General features: G+C 37.4%; 1 protein-coding gene and 1 pseudogene across 1 annotated transcript in view; one reads left to right on the top strand and one right to left on the bottom strand.

Moving 5' to 3' along the window:
• AGTPBP1 (ATP/GTP binding carboxypeptidase 1) overlaps window positions 1-23,851 on the top strand; it is a 121,162-nt gene that overhangs the window by 7,957 nt on the left and 89,354 nt on the right. Inside the window, 1 exon segment of the mRNA XM_054689824.1 lies at window positions 14,138-14,202. Within this exon segment, the coding sequence (XP_054545799.1) occupies window positions 14,171-14,202 (32 nt within the window). The 5' untranslated portion in view covers window positions 14,138-14,170.
• On the bottom strand, window positions 5,727-11,437 carry LOC119231414 (WW domain-binding protein 11-like; annotated as a pseudogene).

Raw genomic sequence — 23,851 nt, 5'->3', positions numbered from 1 at the left:
GCCACCAGGGGAGGCCCTTTGTCTCATGTATTTCTAATTTCCTTTGTGATTTCTACTTTGACATATTGGTTGTTTAAGATAGTGTTGTTTAATTTTCATAGATTTGTGAATTTTCCAGTTTTCCTTCTCATTGATTTTTGACTTCATCTTATGGTTGGAGAAGATATTTTGTATGATTTCCGACTTTATATCTATTGTGACTTAATTTGTGGCTAACATACGGTCTATTCTAGAGAATATTCCATGTGCATTTAAGAATAAGGTATATTCTAATATTAGGCAGAGTACTCTGTTTATGTCTGTTATTTCTAATCACTTACTGTGTTATTTAAGTACTCCTTTTCCTTATTTATTTTCTATGTGGTTGTTCTGTCCGTTATTTAACAAGTGGAGTGTTGGAACTTCTTTTAGAGTAGACCTGTGATTTTTACTTTGATTTTGTCAAGTTTTGCCTTATGTTTTTTAGGGCCTGTTATTGGTTATGTGAATGTGTGTAATTTTTATGTCTTCTTGCTATTTTGAATATTTTATTAATACAGTGTGTCTTTTTAAAAAAAATTAAAAATTCATTTTATTTATGTATACAAGAGCTGGGGTATAGGCCAGAGGTGCAGGGGAGGGGGAAAGAGGATTCACCAGAGACAGACTGGGGAACAGAACAGGTATACTAACTGAAATACACTGCTGAGGGTTGCAGCTGGTCAAACAGGAGAGGTCTGCTACGCCATATGGCTTAGCTCCCTGGCCAGGGATCGAACTAGTGCTGCAGTGGCTTCCCATGAATGTACTTAATAAGTACATCTTCATAGTGCTGAGACTTAACCCCTTGCACCACCAGGGAGGCCCATTGTGTTCTTTTTTTTGGTCTGTTGTAACCTTTTCTGATTTAAAGTCAATTTTGCTTGATGTTTGTATAGTAACTAGGATTCTCTTTTGGTGACTATTTGTATTGGATATCTTAGTCCATCCTTTCACTTTCAGCCTGTTTGTGCCTTTGAATCTAAAGTGAGTTTCTTGTAAACAGCGTATACAAACATGTGATTAATGATGGGGTATATTCTGAGAAATGCATCATTAGGTGATTTCATCTTTGTGTGAATATCATAGAGTGTACTTAAACAAACCTAGATGGTATAGTTATTACACATTGAGGCTATGTGGATAGCCCATTGGGGCCACCATTGTGTATGTGGTCCATTTTTGACTGAAACCTTAAGCAATATATAACTTACTTAAGCAATGTGTAACTGTAGTTGAGCATGTCTTTTTTAATCCATTCTGCCAGCCTCTACCCTTTGACTAAAGAGTTTAACTATTTGCATTTAAAGTTATTACTGATAAGGAGGGCATTTTTTTTTTTTTTAAAGATTTATTTATTTATTTATTTATTTATACAAGCACTGGGTACAGTCAGAAGCGTGGGAGGGTGAGAGAATTCACCAGAGCCAGAGCGGGGAGCAGAGCAGGCAGAAGGACCGAAGCACACTGCTGAGGGGAGCAGCGGGCGGCAGAAGAGGTCTGCGCGCCATGTGGGACCCTTCTCTGGTGGCCGGGGAGCAGCCGGGGAGCAGCCGGGGATCAAACTGGCGCTGCAGAGGCGCGGGCAGCTTCGCAACCCAGCGCTCAACTGCTGTGCCACTGGGGAGGCCCTAAGGAGGGCATTTTTGTTTTTTAATATGTTTTATAACTTCTAGTCTCTGTATATTTGATTTTTATTGGGATATCAGTGGGAGCTGACTTTGGGCTGTAGTATTTTCCTTCAAAACAAAATATACTATCCTAATGGTTCATAGTTATAGATTAGAAGTAAGAAACTTGTGTATTTCAAGGTGAGAATTTCAATTTCATTTATCATCTATATAGACTTTGGAATTTTGACTTTAAGTCTAAAAATAGATAGAACTTGAGTTTGGGGAAGAGTTACTTTAAATAAATTGAAATTCAGTGGGCTTCTATTCCTCAAACAATAAAACCCTCTTACTTGTAGTATAGTTAAAACATCACATAGCAAAACAAATTAAACATTTTGTAAGTGCCAGAACACCTTTTGTGAAGTTGTATGTGGACCATCCAAAGTTAACCTTGAGGCTTACACTTAATCATGTTTCTTGATAAAATTAATGACAATAACATAGGTGAAATATATTTGCTTAATATATTTGCAAGCATATTAATAAGCTGATCATTGTAATATGAGAAAATTACTAGATGAAAGTAAAATAGAATAGATAGAATAGACAAGAATAGATAGTCCTCTAAGATAGAGTTGTTACAATTAAAGTTTTTATTATTTTAAAAAGATTTTATGTATTTTTGTGTAGAAGAACTAGTGTATAGGCCAGAGGTGTGGGGGGGTGGCTGAGAGGATTCACCAAAGACAGACTGGGGGAGCAGAACAGGTGTTATCTACTGAAATACACTGCTGAGGGGAGCAATGGGTGAGACAGGAGAGGTCTGCTGTGCCATATGTGGGTTATCTCCCTGGCCAGGGATCCAAGTCAGGCCTTTGCAGTGATAGCGCTGAGACTTAACCCCTAGGCCACCAGGGAGGCCCACAATTAAAGTTTTTAATAGGCTGACCTAGGAATACAATCATCAGTTTTTGTTCTTAACTTGGGCTGTGCATAATTAGTGTCAATTCCTAATTAAAGAAAATCATAAATTTACCTTGTCTGTGATGACAGTTTTCCTCCACAGAATTCTTTATTGAAAAATAAAATACTTTTATTTATTTATTTATTTATTTATTTTAAAAAAGATTTATTTATTTATTTATACAAGAACCAGGGTACAGGCCAGATGCATGGGAGGGTGAGAGGATTCACCAGAGACAGAGCGGGGAACAGAACAGGCAGACTGACTAAATACACTGCCGAGGGGAGCAGCGGGTGGGACAGGAGAGGTCTGCCACACCATGTGGGACCCTCTCCTGCCAGCCAGGATCAAACCGGCACTGCAGAGGCTGCCGACAGCTTCACAGCGCAGCGCTCAACTGCCTGCGCCACCAGGGGAGGCCCAAAAGAAAATACTTTTAGAGAACAGAATCCACTCCAGATGCTTTAAACAGAGTGGACTTATTTACCATAGGGTATTAAATAGTTTAAAGAATTATTGGATGCACTGAGTCCATCAGCATATAGAAACCACACAATAATTTAACAGGGAAAGATTGATATAAAGTGACTATAATGGTATTGGGCCATTAAGGGTTTTACTAGTAACTAGATAACTCAAAAGAATATAGGAATAGCTGATATAAAGAGCAATTATTACCTTCAGGAGTGAGAAGAGTAGCACCCTGCCTCCCCTGCTGAGTTCTAGGCCTTGTTGGGTAGGACTAGGTCAAGGCTAGTAGCTAAGATGTGGCACTAGTGGAATTTCTGGGAGAGCTATTCATGAAGTGATGTCTCATTGGAGGTTGTACAATTGGCGAGCCTTCTGGATAAACTGTATGAGCACTAGAAATCTGCTCCTAGGGTGGGTCCTGGAGAAGCCTTGTCTTCTGCAGCCAAGTAAGCACACAGGAACCAGTAACATCTTTTCCCCTGCAGTGTCTTCCCAAGGCTAGTATCATGCCAGCTGGCAAGGAAATAAGTGATATAAGGGCACAAATCCGTTTTCACAGGGCAGGCAACAGGGTGTATTTGTTGATGAGGGGCATCTCATTAATGTCTATATTGATTTATTAATCAATATCTGACACAGGTATTAAGTGGTTCACAGAATTATTTGAAGATCTAAATATCTAAGTTGAGCTTTAAAGAACAAATCCCCAAATCTCTGCACAGAACTGAGAAACTAAGATGAAGGGGACCTCTAATTGTAAAGGTGTTTGTAGAAGTAGATCTTCGATGCTGGAACCACTCTGCTGTTTTAAAATCAAAAACTATTGTGGTCGGAGGCTGTAGTGGTCAGCAATCTCCTGCTATACTTACTAGCTATAGAACCACACTGAACCTGTTCTGGTCTGCACCAGCCTTGCCAATGAGGAACTAGTCTAACCTTTCTCAGTCTCTATACTCTGGAGAATCCATGACATACTTTCAGATTTCAGGGAGCTCCTGTATAAAAAATATAACTTCTACAGCTGTAATACTAGCTTGAAAAGGTTTGTTTATAATAATTGTTCTGAATTCCCGCCCCCACTGGCCTCAGGGTAAGCTGTGCTACCAGCTGTTCCCTGGCCCAGCTCCAACCCCTGCCCAGCCCCAGACTCTGGGGCACCAGATTCCAGTCCTGACCAGCCTCAGAGCAAACTCCTACTACAACACCAAACCATGACAGCCCTAGCTGCCATGTTCACCATTCAGTAAATTCCCAGAACAGTGGGAGAGGAGGACCCTCATACAACAAAAGCCCCGAGGATAGCAGAACAAACAGAAAGAAACCAGGGGGAGAAAGAGAAATACAAATGACCAAGCAAATCCCTGGGAGACCAGTATACCACAGCGACAACATCTCCAGAAACAAGTCACAAAGACTTGGAAGAGCTTTTCTTCTTATCAGATACATAACTCCTATCAGAGACAGCCGTCATTAAGAAAATCTAAGAGTTGGAACAATATAAAGAAAACTCAGAAAAACAGTTTAGAGATGTGTAAGGAAATTCAGTGCTCCAGCAGTAATGTGCATAAATATAATCTTGGTGTAGACCATTTTTTTATTTCATGAAACACTCAAAATGTAGGTCAGTAGGAAATAATTTTAATCAATGAATTGTGTATTTTCCACCCAGATAACTTGCTTTGTATTAGATATTACGTATGATATATTTTACTATGATATTATAAAGTAGTTACATATTAAAAATATGTAGAGGGCCTCCCCTGGGGGCGCAGGCGGTTGAGCGCTGTGCTGTGAAGCTGTCTGCAGCCTCTGCAGCGTGGGTTCGATTGTGCCCAGCCAGGGAGATACCCACATGTCACAGCAGACCTCCCCTGTCTCGCCTGCTGCTCTCCTCAGCAGTGTATTTCAGTCATCTGCCTGTTCTGCTCCCAACTCTGTCTCTGGTGAATCCTCTCACCCTCCCGCACTTCTGGCCTGTACTCTGGTTCTTGTATGATGAATAAGTAAATCTTTAAAAAAGTATGTAGATATTAAAAATAACTCAAACACAAAAGTCAAGCTGGGGTGAAATAAACTTTTTTTCAGAAATCTTTTCTCCAGTGCCTGTGGAACATGAGAACCAAAACAACTAACAAAGATCCCCAGATCGCAAGTTTCCAAAGAACTGGAAAGGGGAAATAAACAAGATGAAAATGGTGTTATGAAAAGAAAGAGATGTTAGCATTACAGTTTCAATAGCCATTCTATTCTAAATGAAATAGCCTTACTTATATATAGGAAATTCTGAATAATGCTAAACTTTAGGATATTCCTTGAACTGAAATTAGAAAATACCCTCACAATGAAAGTAGCTCTTCCTCTCACTTTCTTTTGGGAGTAGGTAGACCTTTTATTCTCCCAACACTTTATCAGTGTGGTGGGCATGGATTGAATAATCTCTGCCTGTGGCACAGGTGGTTTCTATGGCTTTCTTCTCAAAATGGTGGCTCTGCTTTTATCATCCATGTTGGGTGGATGGAACACTTATAACCCCTGGGTTCAGCAAGGGAGCTTGTGGGAAAAGCCCAGTGGGGCAAGTCCAGGTGGACATGTATGCATCTTGCTATGACAAGGTAGGGGGCCCCTGGAGGTACAGGGGAGGTAGTCTTGGATGGGGCTCCCTAAGAAGGAGAGCCAGGAGGCAGATCTGGAGGTGGATCTGGGGGAGGGCCAAGAATCAGTCTGGTGGTGGTCCTGTAAGTAAAAGTTGGGATTAAAAAAAAAACCCTTGGAGTCCTGGCATTCCAGGTGTCTTGGGAATAAAAGAGGGAAAGACCTGTAGGTGGTTCAGGTGGAGTAGATAGTGGTCCAAGAGGAGGTGGGAGGTGCTTGTATCAAAGAAGGAGGAACAGACTGTGTGGGTAGCTTGTTGTGAAGAAGCAGTAGATATGCCAGCAGAAAGAGAGTCATCTTTATGCTGTTTTTGAAATTGCTTTTCTGCTTCAGAATCATCAGTATCCTCTGAAAATTCCTTTCTTATATTCCTCCTCGGGAATCTCCTGACTTATGTTTTGAAGCATCATGATTTAAAGAGGAGTCAGCTCCTTCAAGTTTTTCTTTATTTATCTTGACTTTCCAGGCCTATCTGCAAATCATACGTTCATATCTGATGTTTTTTCTTCATTGGTGTCTCTCATTATCACCATGGTGCACCACTTTCTTTATCTGATCTGTCAGTGTTGCTGTCTTCAGTACAATCCTCATACTTATCTTGATCCATGTCCTCAGGATAGCCATTATCTTCATTGATAATGGAAATATCATCATGACTCTGTTGAGCAAGTTCTGGATGATATTACCTGTTTTCATCTTGCCTGCAAAGGAGGAAGATCTAGAGCAAAGCATATTTTTTGATCATCTACTTATAAGACTTGAGGAGATGGTGGATCAGGAGGAGAGCCAAGGGTTTTCTTCCAGGAGGCTAACATGGAACACCACATTCAGGAAGAGGAAGTTTAGAAACTTCCTGAGGAGGCCAAGGTCTTCTTAAGGATAGCGGGTGGCTGGGCACCAGGAAGTGCAATGTCCTGGATTAGGATGTTGGAAGGAGTATGTGGCATATTTGGCAAAGGAATACTTTTTATTTCTACATACTGAGCATTCTTGACAGCATCAAAATATTGATTAGATTGAACCCTTTTTTGTTAATATTCTATATCTGGTTTTCTCAATATTTTGTAAATATCTGGATTCTCTTTAATAGAGTTATAAAATACATTCAAAGGCTTCTTGCAGGTTTTTGTGCTTGTCTTTCAGCACCTTCTCATTTAACTGTGGGTGCTGCACTGGATTAACTCTATTTCATCCATTTCTCTGTGTCCCAGATCATCTGTTTGGGATCTTTCATTTTCAGAACTGCAGCTCATCCTATCATGTGCTGTTTTGTGTTCTTTTAATTCTCTCTTGCAGGCTTCTTTTCAGGTTTGGTCTCTGGGGTTCATCAATTTTCCACTGTTGGTGGATGAAGTAGATCTCTTTCCCAAGTTGACAATCTATATGGTTTATTTGCTCATTAAAATAAAACAAATAATGAAACAAACAAAACTCTTCTGTTGGGCTTCTAGGACTTGGAGATGTGGGGAGGTGGCAATTTTCAGCATCAGTTATTTATTTATTTATTTATTTATTTATTTATTTATTCATTCATTCATGCACACAAGAACCGGGGTACAGGCCAGATGCATGGGAGGGTGAGAGGATTCACCAGAGACAGAGCGGGGAACAGAATAGGCAGACTGACTGACATACACTGCTGAGGGGAGCAGCGGGTGAGACAAGAGAGGTCCGCCGAGCCATGTGGGATTCTCACAAGCTGGCTGGGATCAAACCGGTGCTGCAGAGGCTGTGGACAGCTTCACAGCGCTGTGCTCAGCCACCTGTACCACCAGGGCAGGGCAATTTTCAACACCTTTTAAGTGGTAGGGGCCTTCTGCTTTTCAGTCAGTCATCCAGTCACTGTCATCTGGAAACCTTACACATCTCTGCTGTCTTTCCAAAGTAGTAATAATAAATATGTAGCCTAAGACATTATTTTACCAGAAGTTAAAAAAAATGCATTTTATTTTTAAACTAACGTGATGAGACTCAAATATAGGCACAGTGGTCTGTGGTAAAGGACTATGGGTACTTTGATGGTGGGTGTGGTGTGGTGATACACATCTGAGAAGGTGTGATGGTGTACTGGTGAATGGGTAGTGGAATTTTATGGGGAACAGCACCTGAGAGGAGAAGCATACATTGTACAAAAAAGGAAGAATGATGTATATAAATATATATAAAATAAAAAATAAAAATAAAAAACTCAAAGAATATCTAAAATTGCAAATAAAGGTTTAAATAAGTTGCTAAATAAAAAGAAAAGGAAAATATTCACTATTAATTTTCAGCTGACATAAGATGATTTCCTACTTTTGATGCTTGTTAACAACAAAAAATTCCTTGCACTCATAAAAAGTTGAAAATCTGCAACAAAATGTTCATTATTTTTCTGTGATTTATAGGACATGACTCCTTCATAGAAAGCTAGAACTTTTTTTAGGGGTCCATCAGTAATCTCATCTGGAATGTATAATCAGATTGCAGTATACAAAATTTTTCTTTCTCAGTGAAAAAAAAGTTCACAGCCTCAGAAGAATATTCAGAGAAAGGATCCCTCATTTAGTTTTATAATGTTTGAAATAAAGGGGAAATACTGTTAAATTCTGCTTTTTTTTAAATTCTGTTTTTTTTTAAAATTTTGTTTTCTTGCTCACTTGTACAGTAGAGTTTTCTGAGATGTTATTCCACTATGTCAGCAATATTTGAGGTTGCAGATGCCCTAGATGCCCTTTTTCATTCTTTTTTTTTTTTTGCTTTTATTTATTTATTTTTAAAAAAAATAATAGATTTTATTTTTATATTCCCCATACAATTGCAACCCCCCCATTTTGACCCCAATCCCTCCCCTCCCACCCCCACCCCCCAAAAAGTGTCTCTGGTTCATGGTTTTTTGTTGATTTTGATTTTCACTTTCTTATAGTTATTCATTTTCCTGGTCCCTTATTTAAGTTTTCTAGATTTCTGCTATGAGTGAGACCATCCGGTATTTTTCTTTTTCTTTCTGGCTTATTTCGCTGAGCATGATCCCTTCCAGCGCCATCCATGTTGCTGCAAATTGCATGTGTTTATCTTTCCTTTTTCATTCTTAAGTCCAAGCAGCAATAGCAACATTTTATGATTTCTTTTTGTTATATGTTTTTTTCCCCCAAGAACCTGTTATTTGAAGTAAAAATTTTTCTAAGGTCTTGCAGAGAGTTGTTCAGTTGTGTGATAGCAAATGCTTGTTAAGTTGACTAGTTTCAGTAGCCATTTTCACCTTCCAAGCACTTAGCAGAACCTGGCTTACTGTGCTTGTGAAAGTATTCCTGTAGTTTACCTTTCAGCTAGGACACCCTGTTAAGACCTCTTCATCTACCTGTCACTGGATTTCTTTTTCAGGAGATTTATATGCTTTTTGTCCAAGTTTTTGAAACATTTTTGAGTGAACAAGTTTTTGTTTAATAAAGGTAATCACTTTTAATATCTTCAAATAGATCGTTTTCCATTTAATATTCTAAAGCCCTGACACTTGCACTTCTTTATGAAGACCACCCTGTGTTACAAAGTCAGGTTTCATGGAGCCATTTATTAATGGGACATTATGAGTGCAGATGCCAATATAGGTCCTCTAAGACCTTTTGTTTCCAGATCAGACTCTTGATTTTACCATTTTCAAATCTTGTAATTGTCTGGGAAATTTTTTTAAAAAAAGCTTTCAAGCTCTTGTAGTTGAGGAGATACAGAGGGAACTTGGGGTAGATATTTTCTACCACTGTACCATACTTACCATATTGTCATGTATTTTAAAATATTTTCTTGCTCACTTGTGCAGTAGAGTTTTCTGAGATGTTTAAAGCATTTGTTCAAAAATTTTATTTAGTATCTTCCACATGCTGGCATTGTTCTAGATACTTAGAAGGCACTTATGTGAGCAAAATAAAGGTTTCTGTCTTAGGAGAAGGCAGAGAGCTCGGTAATAAGCAGTACACACAAATTAAATTCATTCTCTAGTTTACAAGGTGATTAAAGAGAGTCCAGTAGTGACCAGTGAGATTATATATTTAACCATGAGACTTTTTATGTGGAAATATCAAGAACCTTGTATTTCTACCACTTTTTCCTCAAAACCTTAAAATGAAGTACCCTACTGCAGTTGCTTTTGTAATCATCAGTGGTGATAAACTGCTCAGGATTTGGGATGAATTAGGTTACAGGATTGAGGTATGTGGTATGATGGGGCTTATAATGAGCATTTGTAAATTTGTAGAATTGAACTAATTGTAGAATTGATTTTCTCACATTTACATGTATAATCAGTTAGTGTAACAGTTTCAAAGTGTCCAGTTCCTTTTGAATACTCCTGTCTTAGTAGGTGGTTAAGTGCACTGGTGAAAGACAACGTAGATTCAGGCAAGGCAAGGGGCAGTGGGTATGCTGGGATCTGGAAGCAGTATATAATATTATAATATATAATCCAATGTAATATAATTGTATGGTTACAACTTAATTGATTTGAACACAGAAAATTTGGGGTGGCTCAGACACTGGGATTTCTGTCAGAAGAACATTCCAGGGAAAGGAAATATGTTGGGCAACTGTACTAAGGTAAGAGTGAGCCTGAGGAAGCGAGAAAGGCCATCCAGTGCATCTAGAGCACCGTGAGTGAGGAGAGTTGTAATAGGTAGAAGATGAGGTCAGAGGGAAGACTGAGGCTCTTTGCCTTAGGCCCTTCATGCCATTGAAATGGGCATGGTGTTGAGCAGAGTGGTGACAAGCTCTACCTAATGTTTTTTCTTTTATCTTTCTTTCCTTCCAGCTTTTAAAAGAGGCAGTCACAGAATGTTGTGTGGAGAATAGGACCAAAGGTAGAAGGCAAACTAGTAACAACTGTGACTTCACTGTGGTAGTAGATGTAGTTTCCAGAAGTGATCAGATTCTAGAAATATTTTGAAAGTACAATTATCAGGATTTTCTGTTGGATTTGATGTGGGGTGTGAGGCAGAAAAGTTAAAGATGAAGCCAAGACGAGCAGTTGGAGAGAGCTAATTATCTTTAATTACAGTTGGGAAAAACTGAGATTAGAGCACACTTGGAAGGGAAGGATGGAAGGTCAGTTCAGGGGATCAACGTTGGATATGTTAAGTTTGTGCTATTATTAGGGATCCAGATGGAGTTGTTGCATAGTCATGAGACTGGATGAGGTTACCAAGGAAGAGATTGGAGTTAGAAAAGGAAAAGAAAGAACTGAGCTCTGGATCACTCTAATAAAGGCAACTTGGAGAGTCTGTGAGGTAGGCAGGAAACTCTGTGACAAACTGAGGAAAGTTATTTCCAAGAAGAGGAGGAGATCAGCTAGATAAAATTCTGCTGATAGGATAAGTAAGATGAAGACTGAAGGATTGCCAATTGGAATTAGTAACATTGGTGACTCCCCAGAAGAGTGTTATGGAATAGCGTGGGGAAAACCTGAATGGAGTATGTTTAAGAAAGAATGTAAGGAGAAAACTTTGATAGTGTATATAAACACATTGCTTTTGGGAGGGGAGGGATGGATAAGTATCTGAATTGGTGAATTGTGGACAAGAAAGAGCCCCCCACACTACTCCCGCCAAGACAGAAATAACGTGATTTTATGGTGATGAAAATGATCCAGTAAAGAGGGAGTGAGTAGATTATACCTAACTTCCATGATCATTATTATAGTTACTCTCTCGAATACACTATCAACCTCTTTGCCCCTTTCTTGCTTTGCCATGTTTGGTTGGCAAAGCCACATGCTTGGTAAAATGCAACCTATCTGTTCTTGGAGATTGCTCTTTCTGTCAAGCCAGATTATAATGAACTTAAGCTTTCACAGCAGAGAGGTTTTCTTTTTACTCTGAGGCACCCTGGTTTCAGACTTGAACAGTAAAAAGTGACTAAAAGGGACACACAGGCGTTAGCCCTAGGATAATGATGTTGAGAGCTGGTCTTTTTCCTGGGAGACTTTTTAGTTCCAGAAAGTAGAATTGTTTGAGGACATCAATTACTTTTTTTTTAAAATTTATTTTATTTATACAAGAGCTGGGGTACAGTCCAGAGGCACGGGGCGTGGGGGTGAGAGGATTCACCAGAGATAGAGCGGGGAGCAGAACAGGCAGACGGACTGAAAGCACTACTGTGGGGAGCAGCGGGCGAGACAGAAGAGGTCCGCCACCCCATGTGGGTAAATCCCTAGCTGGCCGGGAATTGAACCGGTGCTGCAGAGGTTGTGGTCAGCTTCACAGTGCTGCGCTCAACACACTGCATCACCAGGGAGGCCTAGGACATCAATTTCTTTAGGGAAGATTATATACCAGGAGTTTTATGACTGACTCTGAACATTTTCACAGGGGTGATGTGTGGGGATATTGAGGAGGTAAGAAGTTATTTTCAGTTATCAAGTTTTAATTAATTGTTCAGTAGTTTCCTCCTCTGTTGTCTGGAATGTCCAAGTCCCTGGGTTCCGATTTTCTTCTAGTTCTTCTGGACAGAGTATTGCCCCCTCCCCTGTGTCATTTTTCTGTCTGTCACTGTGGGCTTAAACATCACTTTTTTTTTTTTTTTAAGTGTCTATGCCTGAGAAGGAAAGGACAGAAATGCCTGGGGTTAAACTATTATTTTTTTAGGAATTGGAACTTTGCATTGTTTCTTAACTATTGAAATGGAATTAACTATGACATGTCTTCAATGTTTACCTTCCAACATAAAAATCACAGTGAACTTTTCATGAGATAGACTGTTAATGTAGTTTTAGAGAAAGTAGAAGTAACTAAATTAATTTTCTGTTTGTAGAAAGGCAGCATTTTTTTTTTTTTTTTTTTTGTGGGACCCTCGCCAATGGCCGGGGATCGAACTGGTGCTGCAGTGAATCCTCTCACCCTCCCGCACATCTGACCTGTACCCCGGTTCTTTTTTATAAATAAATAAATCTTAAAAAATAAAACCTTAAATATTGATTCACATAATTTCCATATTTATTTTATAACTATTCACCAAAAATAACCTGATATTTTATGTATCAATGCTAACTAAAGTGTGGAAGACATCACTAAAATGATGTCTGCATCATGATGTCAGCATTTGTGAGGCTGATGGTTGCAGCCTCGCAACCCAGCGCTCAACCGCTGCACCACCAGGGGAGGCCCCAAGGCAGCATTTTTGAAGACACATAGAATCTCTTTCCCGCCCACGCCCCTTCTCCCTCCTCCTTTGCACATATAGTGATTCTTAGTGTTTTGGACTTCGGAAAAAGTAATTTTGACTTTGTAGGCACTTAAAAAGTGAGTTGAGAGAAAAACTAGATAGCAATACACTGAAAATTTTTTACTGACTTTAAAGATGTCTTCTTTTATGATTGAGATAATAAGAAAAATGAAAAAATATCATGTATGTTTTGTTGAAGTAAAAGTTCTTTGTTATTGAAGTAAAATATCCAGTATGTCTATATCTTCTGACTCTGCTATTAAACTGAAGCCTGTCCTTTTGCTTGTTTGCTTTCCTTTAAATATGGCATTACTAAGTATTGTATAAATATGTAATTGACTTGTTAATTGGCAGTATTTTTTGTCTTTGATTTTAGTGATGTCTTCCTCACTTCAGTTAGCATCGATACATAAAATATCAGGTTTTTTTGGTGAATAGTTATAAAATAAATATGGAAATTATGTGAATCAGTATTTAAGGTTTTATTTTTTAAGATTTATTTATTTATAAAAGAACCGGGGTACAGGTCAGATGTGCGGGAGGGTGAGAGGATTCACCAGAGACAGAGCGGGGAACAGAACAGGCTGGCTGACTGAAATACACTGCTGAGGGGAGCAGCGGACAAGACAGGAGGGGTCTGTCCTGATCTGTGGGTGTCTCTGTGGTTGGCGGGGATTGAACCCTCACTGCAGAGGCTGTGGACAGCTTCACAGCGCTGCACTCAACTGCCTGTGCCATAAGGTTTTAAAAAGCCTAACATATACTTTATAATGATGAAACCTTTATTGGTTCTAGGAAAATATTTGAAAAATTTGTTAATTAAAAAGTATTATATAGAAAAAAATACGTATTTACTAGTATTTGACTGCTGTATCAATGTGGACAGTAATCACACTAATCACAGGATGTGATGATGGGCTTGAGTAGTTTAAGGAGGAGAAATAGAACAGGGAGGATAATTTGAGCTATCGCAAAGGAAATCTTAACATTAGATCATAAATTTTTATTTTGTTTTTGTATTTTTGTAGCTCTAAGATTTTGACTGTCTTACTAGTTGATTTTACATATTGTACAGTTACGTGACCTGCCAGAATATACTCAAACATCCTCCTTTAGTTTCCAGTATTATCATATATTGCCTATAACAAGCTTTCCCTTTTATGGTACTTGTGACATCTGATTTATAGAAAACAGAACCGTGTGTCTAATGTCATTAACATTTTTCTTTTAGATTTTCTGCAATGATGAAATGAAGTAACTCAAGATGAGCAAGTTAAAAGTGATCTCAGAGAAAAGGTATTGTAATTCTAAATACCAGTATGTATAAATTACGGAAATAATACATGAAGAGAGTATCTGAAACTCTCTATTTAAAATTTTTGCTTAAATAATAGTATTTTACATTTGTATTATTTCATTATTTATTAATGTTTAAATTTACAGTTAAGGCAGTAATCAGCAAACTATGACCTCTGGGCCACCTTTAACCCACCTCTTATTTTTGTATGGCCTGTGACTTACATTTCTAAATGCTTGGGAAAAAAAATTATGAAACATGAAAATTATGTCAAATTCATATTTCATTGTTTTCTTAAAGCACAACCATTCTCATTCATTTGTATATTATCTGGCCACTTTTGTACTGCAATGGCAAGTTGAGTAGTTGGACAGAGACTTGCCTGTAATGCCTAAAATATATACTATTTTGGCTTTTTACAGAAAAAGCTTAACTGATACCGCTGGGTTGAAGCATCATTCCCATGTACCAATGAATTGTTTTCATATTGTTTTTGCCATAGACTCAGTTAAAAAACAAATGTGATTGATTTCACAATTTTCTTAGCTACATTGCTTAACCCTGTTAAGCCTCAGTTTTCTCATTTATAAAATGGGTTGAATAATAATAATGCTGTTATTATAAGATTGCAAAGATTACATAGTGCCCGATGGACTCAGTAAATTACCAGTTATTAATACTGATGATAATCAAAGTTTGTGGTTTGTGGCAGAGTTGTGTTTTATATTTTGTTTGCTATTTTGTATTTGCTTTGAATGCTTTGAATCTGTTTTATGAGATGTGTATGTGCAGTTTCTTTATACCCTTTAAACGTTTGAAATCCTGAGATGGGTAATATACATACCTCAGCAAATTATCTCTCATAAAAATAATACAATCTATTATTCTCACATTACTCACACTGAATTTATATACTTCATTTTATTTAATCCCATCTTCTGCATCCCCTCCTGTTATTTACTACAACAGAAGATGTGTCTCTGTTCTAATTAGTGATTAACAGTCACCTTTATTTTGCATTTTATCTCTTTCCCTCTCAGAGTCTTTTTTCCCCCCCAAATTATTATTATTTTTTTAAAGATTTATTTATTTATACAAGAACTGGGGTACAGGTCAGAGGCATGGGAGGGTAAGGGAAAAGAGAGTGGGAAGCAGAACAGGCAGACCGAAGACACTGCTAAGGGGAGCAGCGGGCGAGTCAGGAGAGGTCTGCCATGCCATGTGGGTTTCTCCCTGGCCGGCTGGGAATCAAACCCATGCTGCAGAGGCTGCGGACAGCTTCACAGCACAGTGCTCAACCCACTGTGCCACCCGGGAGGCCCTTTCTCAGAATCTTTTAAATTGAAACTTTAACTCCTCCATTTCTTACCATTTAAACATGATCTAGGTTTTTCAATATTTAGACTCTCGTTGGGGCCTCCCTGGTGGTGCAAGGGATTAAGAAGCAACCTGTGGGGCTGTCTGCAGCCTCTGCACCATGATGAGTTCGATCGCTAGTCGGCCGGGGAGCAGCCCACATGGCGCGGCGGACCTCTCCTGACTCGCCCGCTGCTCCCCTCAGCAGTGTATTTCAGTCCACCTGCCTGTTCTGTACCCCGGTTCTTATATGCATAAATAAATAAATCTTTAAAAAAATATTTAGACTCTCCTTATTTATCTGATTGATTTAAAAACCAAAAATTTTTGAATAGTCTATAAATGCAATCTGTATCTTATATTCGTCTAGCATATAATCATATAACAAATTGTAGAGAATGCAGTATAGGTTGATAAATTTGGCCTATTTGTACCTGTGAAAGTATCCTGTCAGTCAAATAATGTACTGTTCAACACACCCAAATGTTGCTTGGTGCCTTATTGTAATCCTTCCTTGTCATTCCATCCTTTACTCCATGTAACCACTGAACTTTCTGTCACTATAGATTTGTTTGCTTTTCTAGAAATTTAAGTATATAGAACCATATTAGTGTCTCTTTTTGGTGGGAGGTAAGGGTGTGTTTCTGGCTTCTATTAATCAATAGTTATTTTGTGGTTCATCTCTTGTAGAGTATATCAATTATACTTTAAAAAATTAATAAAGAATGGTACAGATATATTGCAATTTGTTTATCCATTCAACTTTTGGATATTTGGGTTGTTTCCAGTTTTTGCTATTACAGATAAAGCTGTTGTAAGCATTTTTACATAGTATTTGTGTGGTTCTACACTTTCTTTTCTCTTGACTAAATACCTAGGAATGGTTGAATCATACAGTAGGCTAGTTTCCTCTTAGAAAATGTTCAACAACCTGTTTTCCAAAGACATTATACTGTTTTACACTTCCTCCAATAATATACAAGAGTTCTAGCTCTTCTGCATTTTTACTAACACTTGGTATAGTTATTCTTTTTAAATTCTTAACTCTTGTCATCATTCTTTTTAAATTATAGACATTCCAGTAGGAGGTGTGTTGATATTTTATTGCGATATAAATAAATTGTGTTCTAGAAGTACTTTATGTGAATACAATCCTTTATAGATATTTGAGTTCATAACATTTTCTGTTTTCAGACACTAAATAGTATCTTTTAAAGACCAGAAGTTTGTAATTTAAATAATATAATTTAGTTTATTTGTTCTTTTATGAATTATGCTTTTTAGAGTTAGTATCTCATAAATATTTACATAATTCATGTTTACCAGTGTTTTCTACTAGAAGTTTTATAGTTTCATGTTTATTCTGAGTTAATTTTTATTTACGGTGTTTAGGTATGGATAGAAATTATTACTAATTTTTTTTTTGCATAGGGATATTCAATTGTTCCAGCATCAATTTTGGAAATATTAGTCTCACTCTCACCCCAGCTGTATTTCTTTTGTATCTTTGTGAAAAATCAGTTCTTCATAAAATTTATTATTTAAAAAAAAAAAAAAAAGAAAAAAAAATCAGTTCTTCATAAATGTGTGAGTTTCTTTTTAGACTCTTGCTAGTACTTCCCTGCCTGCATAACTGTAGCTTTATGTTTCTTGAAATTAGATAATATCAGTCCACCAAATTTTCCCCACAGTTTGGCCTATTTTAGGTTTTTTGCTTTCCATATGAATTTAGCATTTGTTTAACAATTTATATACAATTGCCTCTTGGAATTTTTGATTGGGATTGACTTGATTATAGATCATTTTGGGGAGAATTAACAGCTTAATTTTGTTTTTTGTTTTTTGTTTTTTTTTTAATAGAGGCATGTTTTATTTATTTATTTATTTATTCATTTGTTTGTTTTGTTTATACATGCACTGGGTACAGTCAGAAGCGCGGGAGGGTGAGAGAATTCACCAGAGCCAGAGCGGGGAGCAGAGCAGGCAGAAGGACCAAAGTACACTGCTGAGGGGAGCAGTGGGCAGCAGGAGAGGTCTGCATGCCATGTGGGACCCTCCTCTGGTGCCTGGGGAGCAGCCGGGGATCGAACTGGCGCTGCAGAGGCTGCTGGCAGCTTCTCAACCCAGCGCTCAACCGCTGCGCCACCGGGGAGGCCCAACAGCTTAATTTTGAATCTTCTTACCTTTGAACACAGTATATCTATATCTTATTTGTAATATTCTTTAATATTTCTTTTTATTTATTTATGTGTAAAAGAACTGGGGTACAGGCCAGAGGTGTGGGGGTGAGAGGATTCACCAGAGACAGAGTGGGAAACAGAACAGGTGGATTGACTGAAACACATTGCTGAGGAGAGCATTGGGTGAGCCAGGAGAGGTCTGCTGCACCATGTGGGTCAGCTCCCTGGCCAGGGATCGAACCTGTGCTGCAGTGGCTGTGGATAGCTTCATAGGTTGTGTCTTAACCCCTTGCACCATCAGGGAGGCCCCTTCTTTAACATTTCTTAACATTATTTTGTTTCTTTCAGTGTATTTTCTTTCAAATTGTTAGATTTATTGCTATTTCCTACGTAATTGATAACTTTTAAGAAATCCACAACTTTTTTTTAAGATCATAAAGATAGCCTGAGGTTAAAAAAAAAAAGACTGAGAACCTCTGACTTAGTTGATACTAATTTCTATATTAAACTAAAAATGGAGCTGAGAATTTTTTTTTTTTAAAAGATTTATTTATTTTTTATACAAGCTCTGGGTACAGTCAGAAGCGTGGGAAGGTGAGAATTCACCAGAGCCAGAGCGGGGAGCAGAGCAGGCAGACTGATGAAATACACTGCTGAGGGGAGCAGCGGGTGGCAGGAGAGGTCTGCGTGCCATGTGGGACCCTCACCCGGTGGCCGGGGATGGAACTAGTGCTCAACCGCTGCGCCACTGGGGAGGCCCTGAGAAATGAGTTTTTAAAGAGGGCTATAAGCCTATTATTGTGAGTGAATAGATATTGGGGGGAAATTAGCAATTAACCATGAATATTTACCTAAAATTCCACAGGAATATGACCAGATAAATGATAAAAAACAAAACAAAACAAAACAACAAAGAATATAAAATAGCATTCAGTTAATTCTTGTGCAGGAATTTAAAGAAAAATTTAATTATTGTTGATGCTAATTTAAATTCAGGTAGTTTAAAGTTTTCATAAGCTTTTACTGGCTGTTTTTAACAAATCAGTTGGTAGTTAGAGCTAGAATTTATTGTTAAAGAAAACTTTATTGTATTTTATTATTATATAAGAGATATTAAGAATAACATTGTTTTCCAAACTTGCATGTTTATTTAACTGTTTCTGTAAAGGAATGATAATAAAATTTCTGTTTTCATTGTCCTTGAATATGGTAAAGGAAAATTTTGGAGAGAAACAGCAAAGTGCTATCAAAGAAAAAGTAATAAAAATACAATTAAGGGGCCTCTCTGGTGGTGCAGTGGTTAAAATGTCAGCACTATCAAGCCACTGTGGCCTGAGTTTGATCCCAGTCAGGGAGTTGACCCACATGGTGCAGCAGACCTCTTTTGTCTTGCCCACTGCTCCTCTCAGCACTGTATTTCAGTCAGTCCTCCTGTTCTGCTTCCCACTCTGTGTCTGGCCAATCTGCTCATGTCCCTGCACCTCTGGCCTGGACCCCATTTCTTGTATGCATAAATAAATAAAAATTAAAACACTCCCAATTTATTGGTGAGTAACAAACATTTCTGAAAAATAACATTATTTACATTTTGTAACTAAAATCATATTGTTTGAAGTTAAGCCTTAATTTCTGTGAGTTCTGTTTAAGTCTAAAACTATTTTCCACGGTCTTGTTAGCTGTAATGTTTTTTCCTTATTTTATGAAGACATTGTTATTTTCTGCATTCAGCATGTTTCATGTAAAAAAAACTATAGAATTTACTTATAATGTGAATGTACATTCTGTAATGTTTGTGACACTCACTTGGAAAATTATTTGTTGCCAATAATTTGTTACACCTGTAAACCATTAGGATTTTTTATATTATTCAAGAAAATTTATGTTTTTCAGAATTATAAAGAATCAAAAAAGGAGTAGGAGAAATATTTGAATGACAATGTCTTTAACATATATATTTGAAATTTAACTCTATTAGATGTGTTTCCCATTAATCATATTTTCAGTTCTGTAATTTTCTCTTTATAAGATAATTATAATTCTCAAGATTGCTCTTATCATTTGATTCATATAAAAATAGGGTGAGGCAGGGGAAAAACATCTTTTTTAAAATTTTTAAAAAATTTTTATGCTTTGCAGTGTAACTAAAATTTGTTAACTGGATTGTATAGTGCTTCCCCACATTCCATTTCATCCTGTTTTTCATGTCTAAAAAATATTCAGAAGGTAGAGCTGCCCTCTGGTGTTCAACCTGTGATTCTTTCAATAATAGTGTCAATAACCTTAAATTTTTAGACCTTAGTTGGGGGTGACTTAAAGATTTTGTTTACTCATCATTCATTCTGTTGATGAGGAAAGCGATAATGGATAGGGAAATTGACTTGCTTGAATTCTCAATTTCCATTTATTTGCCTTTTTTCAAAAAATTAATCCTACCTGTCATTTGAAAGAGCATGCTTTTCAGAAAGGAATACCTTAAATGTAAGTTTTTAAAATTCTAGTATAATTCAGTTAAAAATTTTTAGAGTTAAACACTTTTTTTTAAAAAAAGATTTATTTATTTATGCTACAAGAATTGGGCTATAGGTCAGAGGTGTGGGAAGGGGAGGTGAGAGGATTCACCAGAGACAGACAGAGTAGGGAACAGAGAGGCAGATTGACTGAAATACACTGCAGAGGGGAGCAGCGGGTGAGTTAGGAGAGGTCTGCTGCGCCATGTGGGTATCTCCCTGGCCAGAGATCGAACTCGTGCTGCAGTGGCTGTGGATATCTTCACAGGTTGCCAACGTCTTAACCCCTTGCCACAAGGGAGGTCTCTAAAAAACACTCTTAACTTTGGATTGGAATAGAATATGTGTAATGCTCAGTGTGTTTTATATGTTTGTGAATTTTTTGAATAGATGTTTTATTACCTCCTGGAAAACATTAACTGCCTTTAAGAGAAAAATAATTGGAGAAAATTAAATAAACAATTATTAAAGTTCAGAATTTTGGTTTATGTAATGCAAATTTCTCTTAATCTGGGTTAGAGAAACTGATTTTAAAGGTAGGTTAAAGAACTGTTTTTAAAGGTGTCTCTGCTCCATAGTGTACAGAGTATGGTGTCTTAGTAACATTTCTCACTGAAAAGAACCATGGCTCTTTGTAGAATGGATTGAGTACAGGTCAGGAACACAGAATGTGCTAGATAAACTTAGAACAGTTCTCAAACTTTCTGTTCAGAACCTCTTTTTTTTTTTTTTTTTTTTTAATAGTTTAACTTTTTCTTTTTTTTTATTAAATATTAAATTTTATTTTTATATTCCCCCATACAATTGCAAACGCCCCATTCTGACCCCAATCCTTCCCCTCCCGCCCCCCACCCCCCAAAAAGTGTCTCTGGTTCATAGTTTTTTCTTGATTTTGATTTTCACTTTCTTATATTCATTTTCCTGGTCCCTTATTTAAGTTTTCTAGATTCCTGCTATGAGTGAGACCATCCGGTATTTTTCTTTTTCTTTTTGGCTTATTTCGCTGAGCATGATCCCTTCCAGTGCCATCCATGTTGCTGCAAATTGCATGTGTTTATCTTTTTTGAATGCTGAGTAATATTCCATGGTATATATGTACCACATCTTCTTGATCCAGTCATCTATTTTTGGGCATTTGGGTTGTTTCCAAAGCTTAGCTATTGTAAACAGTGCTGCTATAAACATAGGAGTGCAGGTGCTCTTTGGAATTGATGTTTCTGTGTCCTTTGGGTAAATACCTAGGAGTGGAATTGCTGGATCATATGGAAGCTCTATGTTTAGTAGGTCCAGAAATCTCCACACAGCTCTCCATAGTGGTTGGACCAGTTTGCACTCCCACCAACAGTGCACAAGAGTTCCTTTTTCTCCACATCCTCGCCAACATTTGTTGTTGCTAGTTTTTTTAATATGTGCCATTCTCACTGGTGTGAGATGGTATCTCATGGTAGTTTTGATTTGCATTTCCCTGATTACAAGTGATGTTGAACATTTTTTCATATGTCTGTTGGCCATTTGCATTTCCTCTTCAGAGAAGTTTCTTTTTAGCTCTTCTGCCCATTTTTTGACTGGATTATTTTCTTTGTTGTTGCTGAGTCTCATCAGCTCTTTGCAGATTTTTGTGATCAGTCCTTTATCATTAGTGTTGGGTGCAAAAATGTTCTCCCAGTTGGTGGGGTTTCTCTTTGTTTTTGTTATTGTCTCTTTTGCTGTGCAGAAGCTCTTTAATTTGATGTAGTCCCAGCTGTTTATCTTTCTCTTCACTATCACTGCTTTGGGTGATGTGTCTTTAAAGATGTCTTTGATGTGCAAATCCCGTAGTGTTTCGCCTATATTTCCTTCTATGTATTTTATGGTTTCAGGTCTTATGTCTAGTTCTTTAATCCATTTTGAGTTGATTTTTGTGTATGGTGTGAGGTAGTGGTCAAGCTTCATTCTTTTGCATGTAGCGACCCAGTTTTCCCAGCACCATTTATTGAACAAACTTTCTTTGCTCCAATGCATAGTCTTTGCTCCTTTGTCAAAGATTAGTTGACCATAAATCTGTGGGTTTATTTCTGGTTTTCTATTCGATTCCATTGGTCTGTATGTCTGTTCTTGTTCCAATACCATGCAGTTTTGATGATTATGGCTTTGTAGTAGAGTTTGAAGTCTGGGAGTGTGATGCCTCCATTTCCTTCTTTTTTTTTCAGTAGAGCTTTGGCTATTCGGGGTTTTTGGTGATTCCATATGAATTTCATCAATAATTGTTCTATTTCTTTGAAGAATGCCATTGAGATTTTGATTGGAATAGCATTGAATCTGTATATTGCTTTTGGTAGGATGGCCATTTTAATAATGTTTATTCTTCCAATCCATGAGCAGGGGATGTCTTTCCATTTCTTTGTGTCTTCTTCTATTTCTTTTAACAGTGTTTTATAGTTTTCTTTGTATAGGTCCTTTACCTCTTTTGTTAGATTTATTCCCAAATATTTGATTTTTTTTGTTTCGATAATAAAAGGGGTGGTTTTTTTGATTTCTTCTTCTTCAGATTTATTGTTTGTGTATAGGAAGGCTACTGACTTTTGCGTGTTGATTTTGTATCCTGCCACTTTACTGAATTGATTGATGAGTTGAATTAGTTTTTCTGTGGAGATTTTGGGGTTCTCTATGTATATTATCATATCGTCTGCAAATAGTGATAGTTTGACTTCTTCTTTTCCTATTTGGATTCCTTGGATGTCTTTCTCTTGTCTTATTGCTCTGGCTAGGACTTCCAGTATTATATTGAAAAGCAGTGGTGAGAGTGGACATCCTTGTCTTGTTCCAGATCTTAATGGAATTGCTTTCAGCTTTTCACCATTGAGAATGATACTGGCTGTTGGCTTGTCATAGATGGCCTTTATGATGTTGAGGTATGTTCCTTGTATCCCAAGAATTTCAAGGCTTTTATCATGAATGGGTGTTGCACTTTGTCGAAAGCTTTCTCAGCATCTATTGATATTATCATATGGTTTTTATATTTCTTTTTGTTGATGTGTTGGATAACGTTGATTGATTTTCGGATGTTAAACCATCCTTGTGCCCCTGGAATGAATCCAACTTGGTCGTGGTGAATTATCTTATGGATACATTGTTGGATTCTGATAGCTAAAATTTTATTGAGGATTTTTGCATCAGTGTTCATTAGGGAGATTGGCCTATAGTTTTCCTTTTTTGTGTTGTCCTTATTCGGTTTTGGTATTAGTGTAATATTGGCTTCATAGAACGTGTTTGGTATTGTCCCTTCCTTCTCAATTTTTTGGAAGAGTTTGTGAAGGATAGGCACTAATTCGTCTCTGAATGTTTGGTAGAATTCATTTGTAAATCCATCAGGTCCTGGGCTTTTGTTTTGGGGAGGTTTTTAATTACCATTTCAATTTCGCTGCTTGTAATTGGTCTGTTTAGGTGTTCTATTTCTTCTTTATCTAGCTTTGGGTGATTGTAGAGTTGTAGGAATTTGTCCATCTCCTCTAGATTGTTGAACTTGTTTCCATATAACTGTTCATAGTAGTTACTGATTATTCTTTTGATTTCTGCTGTGTCCGTTGTGATTTCTCCTCTTTCATTTATGATTCTGTGTATTTGTG

Source organism: Talpa occidentalis, unplaced genomic scaffold (genome assembly GCF_014898055.3).
Source record: "Talpa occidentalis isolate TD23 unplaced genomic scaffold, MPIMG_talOcc4v2.1 talOcc4.7, whole genome shotgun sequence".
Taxonomy (NCBI): domain Eukaryota; kingdom Metazoa; phylum Chordata; class Mammalia; order Eulipotyphla; family Talpidae; genus Talpa; species Talpa occidentalis.
Note: the sequence above shows the minus strand (reverse complement) of the source record. Positions and strands in the feature narration are given on the sequence as shown.